The sequence below is a fragment of the Carassius gibelio genome, chromosome A7, assembly GCF_023724105.1.
Source record: "Carassius gibelio isolate Cgi1373 ecotype wild population from Czech Republic chromosome A7, carGib1.2-hapl.c, whole genome shotgun sequence".
NCBI classification, from domain to species: Eukaryota; Metazoa; Chordata; class Actinopteri; order Cypriniformes; family Cyprinidae; genus Carassius; species Carassius gibelio.
The window spans coordinates 5,919,271-5,934,023 of NC_068377.1; the positions used below are offsets into that span (position 1 = coordinate 5,919,271).

At 36.8% G+C, this 14,753-nt stretch overlaps 1 protein-coding gene across 4 annotated transcripts in view; it reads right to left on the reverse strand.

The window, feature by feature from the left end:
* Positions 1-14,753, reverse strand: part of LOC128016500 (myotubularin-related protein 13) — a 131,186-nt gene that overhangs the window by 46,230 nt on the left and 70,203 nt on the right. For all 4 annotated transcript variants that reach the window (XM_052601033.1, XM_052601035.1, XM_052601034.1 and 1 more), the window contains exons 12-16: positions 13,319-13,447; positions 10,462-10,560; positions 9,728-9,932; positions 7,676-7,785; positions 6,773-6,922 (exon numbers count right to left, since the gene is read on the reverse strand). In XM_052601033.1, the coding sequence (XP_052456993.1) occupies positions 6,773-6,922; positions 7,676-7,785; positions 9,728-9,932; positions 10,462-10,560; positions 13,319-13,447 (693 nt within the window). The remainder of the gene's footprint in view (positions 1-6,772; positions 6,923-7,675; positions 7,786-9,727; positions 9,933-10,461; positions 10,561-13,318; positions 13,448-14,753) is intronic.

The window sequence follows — 14,753 nt, forward strand, 5'->3', positions numbered from 1 at the left end:
AAATTAGGCTTATTAATGGGATTGTTATGAGATTGTTTTAAAAACGATAAGGTCTATCGTATTTATTGTCTAGCGAGATAAGTACAGTTCACTAGAACTGACTCCAGCTCCATTCTTACGTCTGTATTCAAACTGGGAGGTGTCCTTTATGTTAACGGTCAACAACAGCAAACACCTGAAGAATGCACAACAAATATGTGTTAACAGCTCTCAGATTTTCCGAGAAGTTGCGTAAAATCAGGCTAACTCCGCTGGGATCGCCAGTTTTGCGAAGGAGGGATGTGGTACCACGACTCTGTCTTCATCCACATCTGTTGTACGAAACTGCCGACCTCAAACAGATGGAGCCAGAGTCCAGACGCCTGAGGTCATGTGCATGTTTGGATGACAATTATATTGTCTACATATTATAACAAACTCTTGGGGAAAAACAATAAATGTCATCTAGCTTTAAACAAAACAACGAACGGATGCCACAAGCGTGTGTCAGCGTTGGTGTGCATGATATATTCCGATGGCACTTGCTGATATCAGAAATACAAATGGAATGCACACAGATTTAAGCTTTTGCATATCTTGATGTTTTCCTTCCTTTGTGAATTAGGGCTAGTCCACATGAAGCCAAAGTTTCCCTATCCAATCTTTTTCTCAAGAAACATCTGCATCCACACTAAACCACAAAACCGACACAAAACGATTTACTGTAGTATACATGCCCGACCAGTATGTGGCGCTGTAATTCTGTCACAGAGATACACAAAAAATGGAGAAGGCAGCTTGGACTATGCGCATAAACCTTGTGCGCGGTATACAAACAAACCTGGAACAATATATTTATTAATATGTGTTAATGTTAGTTAATAAAAAGACAATCGTTCAGTGTTTGTTCATGCTTTTGCTGCGGTTAATTGTGATGTAGCAGTGCACGTCTAGGGGCGAGTCGTGGGCTGATGACGTTATCGTTTCAGAAAATATACGGATTCGCCATCCACACAAGGGTGGCGTTTTCAGATTTATCCACTCTGGGACCGGTTAAAAAATATATATTGGTTTCACTCTCCCAAAACGCCAGATCCGTGTGGACGAAATGATATGCGTACAAAATGTATGCGTATACAACGAAACACGTCTCCGTGTGGACGGGGCCTTAATCAGATTAATTTATCAAATAAATATTTGCTTATATCCTTATGCTCTTCTTCATGATTAATTAAAAATAGACTTTCTTTATTAATACCTTTTGTGAATCAATCGGATTAATTTTCCAAATAAATATCTGTAAATTCTGATGCTATCCTTCTTTCAAAAGCAAACGCAATTTAATGATTTTTATTTTTGCTTAATTTACCACAGAAATCCAGGGCAGTCTAGCATCAATATAGTTAAATATATACACTCTTAATTAATACTGTGAAAAGTTGATATAAATATGTCTAAAATTTAATTGGGAAAATATTTAGAAAATTTTATGTTAACTAATATTAATATTAAGTTACATAATTTTTACTTATTATAGTATTGAACTGGATGATATTTACTCATATACATCTTTTAAGATTTCATCTTTTAATCTAATTTGCATCTACTAAATTGTTATTTTAATCATATTTTTATTATTTATTTGAACATTTTTTACACTTTTTCTGTAAACTTTTCCTTAACCCCTTACAACTCACAGTTTTATAGAAATTGTAAGAAAGGAGGACCTTGGTGAAACCCCCTTGTCACAAGGCCAGGTACAATAATAGCTCTGATTAAATGTAATTAAATATTAATTTTACACCGTATCTTCGCGGTAAGAAAGTAACATGCACAACACAACTAGATTAAACTAGGTTGCGTAATGTGGTGCAAGACTAGACAGCTTTATTATTGCTGACTATACTTTGCAGTGTAGAACATTGAGTTCATAAAGGGAACTTTCTAGTTGTTGCATCACATAAAAATCAAACACAGCCACTTCATGAAAAAAAAAACAATGATGTAATGTGTCAGAAAAAAAGAAATCAAAAACAAGACCAGATTTATGTTAAAAACATCTGTGTGTCTTTGCAACTGTACCTCCAGCTATTTATAGTGCAGATGTAAAAACAAAAAACATTACTGGAATAATCACTGGCGTCTCTGCTGTCTCTTGTAGCTCTTCACTGAAGGCGATGAGAGCACCCACAAAATAATATGAAAGCAATTAGGGTGTCCAGGCAATCTGCTATTTTTGTTTGTCTTACAGTTCATCTGAGACAAATCCATTGACCTCGGCGCCACACATGAGATCAAGTCATTGACAAACTATCCTGAAAATGTGAAGAGCTTTTATAACGCTTGTTGCCTTTGCACAATACAGCAGTGCTGAATTACCACATGAAAATGATTAACAAATTCTTGCAATGTTTTCCATGAACTTACAAGAAAGATTATAAAATATTTCGGCTATAAACTCACATTATTTGCTCTGTAATTGGAATTTTGTTCTTCGAAAACTGTGCATACCTATCAGGAACCTAAAATTTATGTGAATTCTCCCCGACAAATCTCAAATACCAAATGCTTCAAGGAGAATGAATTTTTCCACTGGCTTCTCCGCAGCCACATCTGAGGTGGAAGATTTATGTCTTACATAAAACATACAAAAGTTTCTGACAGGTACGGTAGTAACACTGTCATTCTGATATGATGTTCTCTATTACATCCAATGAGGAGGAGAATACTCCTTCAAGCCAAGTCATGTCATGTTGTAAAGGTTAACACCAAAAACTATAACTGTGATAAGTATATTAGTGTCCACACCAATGGATGATAACATTCTCTTTATTATAAGTGCACGCCACAGTTATGTCACTGCTGCTTTAAATACTCAAGCTCTTTAAAACAGGATGGATTTCCAATGGCTGTTGTTTTACTTAGCTTGGGAAAAAATCATTCTTAAAGTGATTCCCATAGTGTTGCTCCTCTGTGCAGTGATAGCCATGCTTGTGGTCTCTGCTATCCTTTCAGACCTTGTGCAGCCCTGAGAATCTTTAACCTAATTTGATGTTCCCAATCAAACAAGACTGGCCTTTTAAAAAATTCAACTTGCTATATTATCTCTAAAACTTGTCTCTGATCTTCATGAAAACTTGTTTTTTTTTTTCAATCAGCACAGGTTTTGTATTAGTTTTTGTAACCCATTGGTCATAGGCCTCAATGATCTGAACATGTGCACCTTATTTTTTGAGTGACATTATATTAAGTATTATATTTTGGACAATTCTAGCAATTTTTACCCCAAAGCTGAGGTGCATAAGCTCAGATCAATGAGGCCTATGATAAAAAAACTAATACTAAAACATGTTAACCTGTGCTGAAAGAAAACAAGTTATATATATATACTGTAACTTGATACACAAAAATGACAATGGCCTACAACAAAAAATAAATAAATAAAAAACAAATTTTATATATATATATATATATATACCTAACAGAAAATTAAAAATGAGCACTGACCTAAATATACCAATAACAACAAATGCAGTTTTTAAAATACAGTTATATATATATATAACTGTATTTTAAAAACTGCATTTGTTGTTATTGGTATATTTAGGTCAGTGCTCATTTTTAATTTTCTGTTAGGTTTAAAGCAAAAACCAATGACTTTCAGAAAAGTGGATTCTCCATCTGCTCTTCATATAGCTTGTCATCTTCAGCCCTGTTCCATGTCATTTTGTTGCCTTTCTGTGTCAAAAAAAAAAACCTGTCCTTGACACCGTCTCTGGAGATCTACATGAAATCACTCTCGCTTGGGCTTGTTTCTGTCTCTCATCTTGATTAACAGACTCTGATAACTGATAGCATGTGCATTTCATATTTTGAAAGCTGCTCCACATATGTCTCTCATATCCCAATGGAAAACAATACATTACAGACCTGCATACAGCTTAGCGATCAGATGACACAGCTATACAAACCATTTCAATGCATTTAAATGTAGAATTTTGGTTAAATTTTGCTTTCAAATTGTTTTGGTCTGAAAACCCTTATCGGCTGCAGATGTTGACATCCACGGCCCAAGCTGGTCTGTATTATTTTGACAAAAGTATGTTCAGAATGTCCAGTGACTCTATAAAAGTTGCTAGCTGTTTAAACTGCACAGCATGATTAACCCCCCCCCCCCCCCCAACCCCCACCACACCAATGTGAAGTAGTAAAACACAAAGAACTACCAGTGGGACCCTACTCCAGATTAATGGCAATATGACTGTTTATAAAGGAATGTGATGGAATAACACAGAATAAGTCATGAAGTGGTATGACAAAACTGACACAGTTACACAAAACCTAAACAACTTAACACACATCAAACGTCCCTCTTACAGAAAGCACCAGACTTATAGATCAGTAAGCTGTACCAAACTGTCACAAAAGAATAATACTTTACTGAAGGAAAACAGTATTATATCATATAGTGTAATAAATCAGTAGTGCAATAAGTCATGCTGGCAGAATGCAGGCTCAGTGCTGGCTGGAAAAATCTGGAACTTTGAAACTAAAAGGTTCATTTCTGTTTGCTTTGTCAGAGATGTTTGCTTAACACTAAATCTGCTCTTACCTTTCTAAAAAGACTCCAGGCTTTGCATTTAATTAACAACCCACTCTACGTCACAGATCCTATCAGGACGCCCCATCGGCAGGATTTTAAAAGGAGAACAAAGGGAAGCAGATTTCTTCTACATGGAAAATTATGGTTTTCCCTTAATATACATTTAAGAGACTCTGTCCACGACACAGAGAAATAACATTCTACATCCCCTGCTAACCTGTACAATAACGATACAGTGCATGATATGTTAAAACTAAAATTAAATTAATGAATTTAATATTAAAGTGTAATTAGTATTTTTATGTAATTAACATTAAAATTGTGCATTGATTAATGATGATATGGTATTTTCTTCTAAATACTACAGTTTGAAAATAAGCAGTATTTTGCAAATATACAATACATCATATATATATACAGTTGCACTCAAAATTGCTCAACCCCCAGAGACTGCAGTACTTTACAAATACAAGCTTTTCTGAAAATCCAGGATAAAATAAAAATTGCATCTATAACAGTTCACTGGCATATTAAAAGTGATATTGTCAATATATAATGTAATAGTTTTGAGTTATAAGATTTTTTAATAATACTGCTATGCCACAATTATTCAACATTGCTGTTTTAAAATCACTTATTTGCATGGTGAGGAATAAAACAGTCTCAAAACACAATTAAGCTTTTAGAAACTCTATTAAAAATTAAATTAGCTTGACCCGTTACACATACTGTTAGCCCATGCATGTGTTGAATTAAATAGCAAATATATCAACAGAGATCTCACAAAAGCTAAAGAGAATAAATATTGTATTACTTTAGAAAGGCTAAGGCTATATGAAGATTTCTAAGACATTGAAAGTTCCTAGAGACACAGCTCAGTCTTATTCCTTAGCTTAAAGTGTGTTTTACCAGAAACCCTTTGAGGGTGTTGAAGAAAAAGCAGAAAATGAGAAAAACCTGCAATGTATAGCCAGAGACTTGCAAGATGACCCGATGAAAGGAGGAAAACCATTTCAATGCAGTGTGTAAGAAGAACACTAGACAAGTATGGCCTTCATGTTAAACATCTCAATGAATACCACTCTTGATCAAGAAGAACAAAAGGCCAACTTGAACTTGATAAAATACATTTGTATGACTTGTGGAGCTCTGGAGGAATGTTATATGGAGTGATGTGACCAAACTGGAACTTTTTGGACCCATGGATCAGCGGTATGTCTGCTGCAAAAAAGGCAAAGCTCATAAGCAGAAGAACACCATCTCCATCCTCAAACTTGGATGTAGATCAGTCCTGTTATGGGGTTTCCTTACTGTAGAAGGAAGTGGAAATCATGGCTGTATGAAGGACATCATGGATTCTCTGAAGTATCATGCCATTTTGATAAGAATTGTGATGCCTTTGGTGCAAAAACTGAAGCTGATGATCAATGGACTTTCCTGCAGGACAGTCATCCCAAAGTACAAATCCAAATCTACTTCAACTTGGTTCAGGGATCGGTATAGAATGTACTTGATTGACCTGTTCATTCTCCAGGCTTAATTCTCATTGAAAATATCTGGTTGAATTTGAAGAAAGCAGTGGCAATGTGAAAACCAAAGATTATCAGTGATCTGGAAGCTTTTTCAGGTGAGGAATGGGCCAAGAGTGTAGTAGAGAGGCGACAGAAGCTTCTAAGCACTTACAGACAGCATTTATTGGTGATTTTAGAGAAAAAAAGATTCTGCACAAAGGGGGTTGATTAATTTTGAACATGAATGTTTAGAGCCAATTTGAATTTTATCATAATTCATCAATGTTCCATTCTCAGAATCACTCAAAAGTGTATTAACAAGCTTTCTCTAATACTTTACTGATGCCTTTGTTGAATCGATTTCATTAAATGCTGTTCTCCGGAGCAAAAAGTCTTGCAAGTCAGAAATGGTTAGGTTGAATAATTTTGATTGCAACTGTATATATCTATATCTATATCTATATCTATATCTATATATATATATAAATGCATTAGCAAACACTGAAGAAAACACTTGCCTGAAAAAAAAAAAAACACTAAATAATTTTTAGTGTTGCAGCATTCCTGTATTTTGTAATCTGGAACACTGACAGGAGTTATTATATTACTTGACTAACTGCTCTGGTGCTTTTGCTTTTAGGTCGCTTTGGTAATAAATTCTGGTAATATCGATGCCCACCTGTAGAGCGCAGTTCATCATGCGAATGATATGATCAAACTGCTGGTGGTCCAGGATAGCACGGTTCTGCTGCACATGGTGGCTGAGCTCTTCGGTCAGGCACTGGCGTGCTGCTTTGCCTTTCAGGGCCCGAAGAGCCGCAGGGAGTGCCTGAAAGAAACAGCAGCGTCAAGACATTACTAAAACATATGCTTTTTAAGCGCTCACATCCACCTAAACCAGTCTGGGCTTGTATACATGCATGCAAAGAGCACAATCGCTCCAGCTAAATCCAGCCAGTTGACCTCTGACCCATAGTTAAAATTCCAGAACGGTTGTTGTTGTTGAGATTTTACGTCTAGACGGAGACAGCACTCTCCGCTCAGGTTTACTCGGGCCGATGGAGTAGAGGTTGTGTGGAGGTGATGTCTTTACTGGCTCAGAGAAACCATTAAGCTACAAGCACAACATATTTACAACTGTAAAGGGATGCAAGCTTGCATTGTATAACCTACAATTTAAACTCAAATGTATGCAGGTAGCTGGCTACCATTCAAATCCAAACACACGCATGCGATGGCAGGCTCCAAACATCCTCAGTGAGTAGATTTCCTTTGCCACAGGTAATTTGCACAAAGTTATTTAGCCTTAAAAATGTTAAGATGCTTTAGACAAACACCAGACATGGTTAATGTTAGAATAATATTGGTATTAGTGATAAGGGCAGGGAAATTAGAAGAATATGCGTGACTGTTTGTTCACCCCTTTCCTCCTACGTTTGTACGACTTGCAGCTGTAGAGCTTTGCTTATCGTGCTGTGAATGCCATCACTAACGCATGCTAATCTGCATGCTCTCTTTTTCCAGATGTGCAAGTGAATGTGTGGGTTTAATCCTTCTGTCATCACAGAAATTATTGCATCACCTTCTCTGTCTCCAGAGACTTGTTGTCGAAGATGAAACCGATGCACGTCCGGACCACCTCCAGTCTACGAGCGCTGTTAAAAACCGAGCTGGGCTTGTCCATGATAGACACTGCATAAAGAAAATAAACATTAATAATGCATTACATTGACTAAACCATAGTTAAGCGGTAGCATTACACGCAACACAAAAAGGAGTGTTTATACTGTAAACCCCTTAACTGCGACAAAAATAATTGTTACACACCATCTCAAGTGGCTTATTGCTATTATAACAAAAATAAAAACATCAATGTACAAACCCAATTCCAAAAAAGTTGGGACACTGTACACATTGTGAATAAAAACAAAATGCAATGATGTGGAAGTTTCAAATTTCTATATTTTATTCAGAATACAACATAGATGACATATCAAATGTTTCAACTGAGAAAATTTATAATTTTAAGGGAATATGATTTTAAATTTCATGGCATCAACACATCTCAAAAAAGTTGAGACGAGGCCATGTTTATCACTGTGTGGCATCCCCTCTTCTTTTATAACAGTCTGCAAACGTCTGGGGACTGAGGAGACAAGTTGATCAAGTTTAAGAATATGAATGTTGTCCCATTCTTGCCTAATACAGGCTTCTAGCTGCTCAGCTGACTTAGGTTTTCTTTGTCACATCTTCCTCTTTATGATGCACCAAATGTTTTCTATGAGTGAAAGATCTGTACTGCAGGCTGGTCATTTCAGTACCCGGAACCTTCTTCTACGCAGCCATGATGTTGTTATAGATGCAGTATGTGGTCTGGTATTGTAATGTTGGAAAATGCAAGGTTTCCCTGAAAGAGACGACGTCTGGATGGGAGCATATGTTGTTCTAGAACTTGGATATACCTTTCAGCATTGATGGTGCCTTTCCAGATGTGTAAGCTGCCCATGCTACACGCACTCATGCAACCCCATACCATCAGAGATGCAGGCTTCTGAACTGAGTGCTGATAACAACTTGCGCTTCTGGATCATGTTTAGATATGGCTTCTTTTCTGACCTATAGAATTTTAGCCATCAACGGCGAATGGCACGGTGGATTGTGTTATTTTTAAACCCAATCATGTTTCCAATTAACCTAATAATTAGTAAATTGGTCCTCCAGTTGTTTCTTATATGTACATTTAACTTTTTTCGGCCTCTTATTGCTTCCTATCCCAACTCTTTGGAATGTGTAGCTCTCATGAAATCCAAAATGAGCCACCTAGATAACATTTGATGTGTTATCTATGTTCTATTGTGAATAAAATATAAGTTTATGAGATTTGTAAATTTTCCCATTAAATTTTTACTCACAATTTTGTAAGTAAGTGAATAAGTAATTAAACAAACTCCTTTAAAAAAATAAAAAAACAATACAAGGCCGCTCTATAATACGAGTCGCTGATCATTAATGTAGAATAAACCTTGACAGAGGTTTACAGCATTAACCAAAATTAAACTTAACCAATGTTACCCTGTCAATAAGTTAATTTTCCAAAATCTTTATCTTTATTTGGTATTATTACACGGCTCTGTGGAATACTTGATTCTGATTAGTCAGTCATGATATTCTGAGGTATGTTATCCCTGGATAACGACCTGTAAAAGCTAATAACACAGGCTCATCCAGGTAACAGCAGTCTGCGCTGTACTCTTGCTTGAACTATTTTTTTTTTCTTGGTGGAAGCTTTGCGTTTGTTTAGCTAATAAAATATTAAAACTCGATTTAAAATGGTGTACAATTATTTAATTATGTCATACTGGTATCGCGGAAATAGGTTTAGGGATATGTAAATTGGTAGGAGATGGATCTCGAGTTGGAGTTGGTGCACGACTGTAATAGCAACTTACAAGTTAACTCTTCAGGAACTGTCCGCTTAATATAAAGTGTAACATCCTGAACACTAACCAGACTTTATATGTAAAGCCTAACTTACTGGCCGCTGCTGTGTAACATCAGAGTAATATGTGTATATATACCAGCAGTATATATATCATAGTCTATAAAGTTATGTAATAATATTATTTTCACTCACCCACAGGGGGTCCAGCGGGCACCACACACTTCCTCTCTGGGTGGGGACTGATAGGGGTGGGGTGTTGCTTGGTCAGGCCCTCATGTATCAACTCCTCCACCCTCTCCTCCTCCAACAAGGGAAAGGGCACCACATGCACCCGCAGATGTGAGCCCTCAGTGGGCCGGAGCACTTTCTGGAAGGCCATGTGGGGGTTCGGACTCTCCTACAGAACACACGACAAAACAACTGTCTAAATTCAGCATTAAGAGATGCTTTCTGGAGTTTGCAAAGACTGGAAAAAGTCCACCATCACTCATCAGGAGCATAACTCTGTGAGTACTACAACCTCCACTGTGAAAATGTGCTTTTCACAGTCATTCCTGCTGTTGTATACTGTGAGTGAAAATTTCCAACAGCCAGGATAAACTGAGCAGTATTTGACAGATCATGTGATCTCAACACGGTCGCTCCAAAAAGGTGACCCGCTCTCACGTGGGTGTACATCATTCACAAAATATTCCTCAAAAGTACAATTCAGTCTTTAAGTGTAAAACTTTTTAATGAGGAAAATGGCAGAGGCCAGGTTTAAATAAGCCTTGGCTCTCAATAAAATCCATTAAATATGACAAGAGAGAAGTCTTGGCAAAAACTGAAGGTCAACCAGAAGGACAGAAAATACATGCATCAAGCAGCAGCCAATGGATTTCAAGAACCTGAAGGAACTGACATTAGAGATGGCGTCATGCGCTTACATTTTTGTAAAGCTGCTCGGACAGCTCTCTCAAGCGCTTCTGGGACTTGACCAGGTTCTCTTCTTCCTCCTTTAAGCAGTCTACATCTAAGGCCACCAGCTACAGGACAGAAAAACAGAGCAGTTTAATGCAGGGACCCATGAATCTGTGGTTACAACGTGCACAAGAAATCAGTTTTTCCACCTGTAATTGATTCAACACTACCCAGAACAATAGCTGAAGTTTCACTCAGCTACACTGAGTCACGCATGTACTCTCTTCCTCTTGTGGAATGATGTTAGGAGTAGGAGAGTAAATATTTGCTCTAACAATGATTCGATCTTATTACAGTTGTTTACTGAATCGTGCCATACAGTACATGATGAAACATTCACACATTTCATTTGGATTCCATCTGAATTTTTTGGTACAATTCATCCTTATTTTCAAAAGTATTCTGAAGACACAAATGCATCCGTTGAAAATAGGTTCTGTTTCAAGTTTGCTTGCTGTCTACTGCCTGCATAGGCAGCATCCTAACTGAAATGAATCATATCAGAGGAGGAAATGAATCATATTAGAGGACACATGAATCTCTAAGGATTTTTGGTGCATCCCACTTTGCTTACTCATGCACTATTCAGTGAAGTAGATTTTATTTGCAATATTGCCTGTTTTGCTCTTTTCCACCTAGGGGTTGGCAATCTGGTGAATTCATACCATGATCAATCTTTTCAAGTGAAACTACAGCAATAACTGCACATTAGTGGGACAAAAATACTCTTAGTTCAACTAATTTCATATAAATGTAAACTATTATGCATTTTCATTTAAATGCATTACATTACATTCCTTTTGCACATTTGTATATTTTTTTAAGGTATACTATATCTTTAAAAAGTAAGTATCTTAAGTACCATTCTATTTCTTTTTTTTTTTTTTTTTTATAAGGGTTTTGCTTGTATGTGAACATCTTTTTGGAAGGATGATAAGCTAAAATGCTGGGACATAAATGTATAACATCATACTAGGGCCGGGACTTTAACGCGTTAATTGAGATTAATTAATTACACAAAAAATAACGCATTAATTAAGATTAATTAGTTACAGAAAAAAATTTCTCGCATTTTTAATAACTTATTTTTGCACTGCGGAACGTTTCTCACTGGATGAGTTTTGGCAGACCGATTATACTGAAGCACCAACTAGCGTTCGCATATCACCGCAGCACATGATCGAACCTCAAGTATCACCTCAACGCAAAACATATAGCAGCTAGCGTGGACTTTACACTTTATGTTGAACTATGTATTATTTTGTTGGTGCAACAGTTTATGTCATACCTGTCAAGTATCCCGTTTTGGCCGGGAAAGTCACGTATTTTACCCTTCTTTCCCGCCGTCCTCCCGTATTAGTATTTTCCCGTAAATCTCCCGTATTTTTTTTTTTTTTTTTTTACCTGCGTTATTAATAAAATAATAATAATAAAAACATTCCCAATCTGAGCTCTGTCACTAGTCTCGCGATTACTCCCACCTGTAGTAGCCTGTCGCGAGGGGTGTGTGAGGTCAGATGACATGAGTTATAACGTGGGAAAAACAACAACAACAAAAGAAAAAACAGAGACGGATGATGGATGCTACAATAGAGAGTGAAGGCACACCTGCCAAAAAACCAAAACCCATGTGTAAATACCGTGATAAATGGGACAGCGAAATTACTTTTTTTAAAGAATGCAAAGTCTGCAACAAATTGGTACAACAACTCAGAAAAGTTATGTGAAATAAAAAGAAAAACTGTTAAAGAAAAGCAATATGAAATGAAAAGAATGTGTGGAATTAAAATAAAATGTAAATGTAAAGACATCAATGTTAAATTAACAGAAAATATGCAAATAAGCCTTTAAATAAATGCTCTTCATATATACCCTTTTGTGTTTTAATTTGGGCTATAACACCTGTCTTAAAATGTAAGGGATACTGGAGCTTTGTTGGGGTGGTGGGACTGCTTGCAATGGGCGCTGGAAAATTTCCCTTATTTTCAAATCCAAAACTTGACAGGTATGGTTTATGTTGAACTCTTTATTGTTTTGGCCAAGGTTATTGAGAGTTGGACTTAGTATGTTATGGCCTCTGAAGCAACAGAGAGATGTTTTCTAATAGTCAGGGTTTCCAATGTTCTGAATGTAATTGACAGTATTGTGTTTTACTTAAAAAAACACTTTACAGAAGGTTCCAGCACCTATAAGCTTCCTGAATTTCTGAAATGTACTATTTCTAAATTGTTTCTAAATATGCTATTGCTACACTTAATGGCAAAAATTGCACTGGTCTGCTAGACTTGGTTGAACAAAAATAAACAATATTTTGTTGCTTAAGCTTATGTATTCAGTCATTATTCAATGGTATACTATAAATCCATGTGAAAAAAATTACTTCTCACTGTTCTCAGGTCAAATATTTATATGCGATTAAAATGCGATTAATTTCGATTAATTAATTACAAAGCTTCTAATTAATTAGATTCATTTTTTTAATCGAGTCTCGGCCCTACATCATACATTTAATTGTATTAGAAAAGTTGCCCTCATAAAGGTAAAATTTCAATTTAATATGTAAATCAATTTAAGGGGCCAAATATTGTATTGGATGCTTGTAGGTTTGGAATTATTTTTCAGTTTTGATTTTTTTTTTTTTTCTGCTTCCACCACCATCTTGGACAGATTTTTCTTGCATTGTATTCTGGGATTGCCTTTTTCACTGTAAATGACTATATTTAACTTAAAAGGCACCATTATCATGTTTCCTAAGGGCCCATTAATAATCTATTAATTCTACACCTCTGTTACATAGTTGGCTCTGATAAAGACGTACTGCACCTCATCGAACAGATCGCAGGCTCTGTATGGAGGTCCCCGTTCAGACACGAATCCTGCGAAGGCCATGCCATCCAACACCTTGGTCAGGAAGTCATTTTCTATCAGGCCCCGCTGGCCCAGGAAGGCAGCCTATCAGGGAAAAGAAGGTCAACGATCAAACAGAAATCATGGCATCTGCTAAACTTCCACTTCAAACTCAGCAGCCAAGTTTAATTTAAAAGTTGCAGAGATTTTTCTTAACAAAACAACTTCCAGAAGAAACAAAGTCAGACGTCTGTTATCTGTATCCCCAGCTACATCAAATGAGATGGGCATATGTATATTTTAAACTGATCCCCTGCAGCATCAGCCAGTAAACTGAAGAACATTTGGCAGGAGAAGTTGCTCAGTTTCGAGATGTGAAGCATTCTTGTACCATAATCTGAGCCAGGTGGGGTGCTTTATTAGGGTCGTATTGAGACATTGCCACAAAGACATCGGCCGACACAAAACAAAAACAGGTTGGGGGGTGAAATAACACTTGCGAATACAAGTTTGATGCTTTTCATATGGCTCATTGCAAGGACAATCCGACGGACTAAAGTGTTTTAAACAAACTAACCGCAATACCATCGGCATGTGCGCTTACGTTTGCACCCAGGCACTTCAAAGCGAAGCGTGGACGAGGCAAAGCTCAGTGCTTATCTAGCGAGTTCATTGAAATTATTCTTTCATTCTCTGGCTCTGACCCAAACCCACTGTGTTTATGAAAAGGCAGGTGTTTGTACAAGTGCAAGCTGCCTTGAGTTAAGATAAGACAAACAATGCTGTGTTTCAAACCAGTCAGAGTTGTTTGTTTCCGACTACTAAACACGTCATATTTACAAGTCTGGTAGTCATAATTACGATGCCAGGTTCAAATCACTCAGAGTAAGATGGCAATGTATATAATTACATAACTAGAATTCCACGAAATGTACAAACAATACACATCAGGTTTGTTATTCGGGCCCTATTGTTTTTCTAAGGACTTTGCAGATTATTTATTTTTTGACTATTTGGGGCTGAAGTTCCTGAAAATCGGCATATGTCGAAATCTGCAGCCATCAGGAGATCAGCAGGAAGTCACATGGGGTAGTCATCGGCTCTTTTATAAGGCCATTTTCAACCAGCTCTGTAGCACACCGACAGTGACCAAAATTCATACACATATAGATCTTATCAGCCCGAACGACTTCAGTGCTGACAGTCAGTTTTCCACCCAACAGCAAGTCAGGTATTGTGAATTGTTTGAAAAGCTGTCGACATGATCTCAAGACACTAAAAATGCAAAATATGAAGGGATTTTTGATACTTTTATGGTGAAATATAACAAACTGGAGCTTTCTTATAACTTCGGCATACACTGACTGATTTTGATGAAACTTCAGCAGTTTGTTCGTTGTATGAGGCTGAT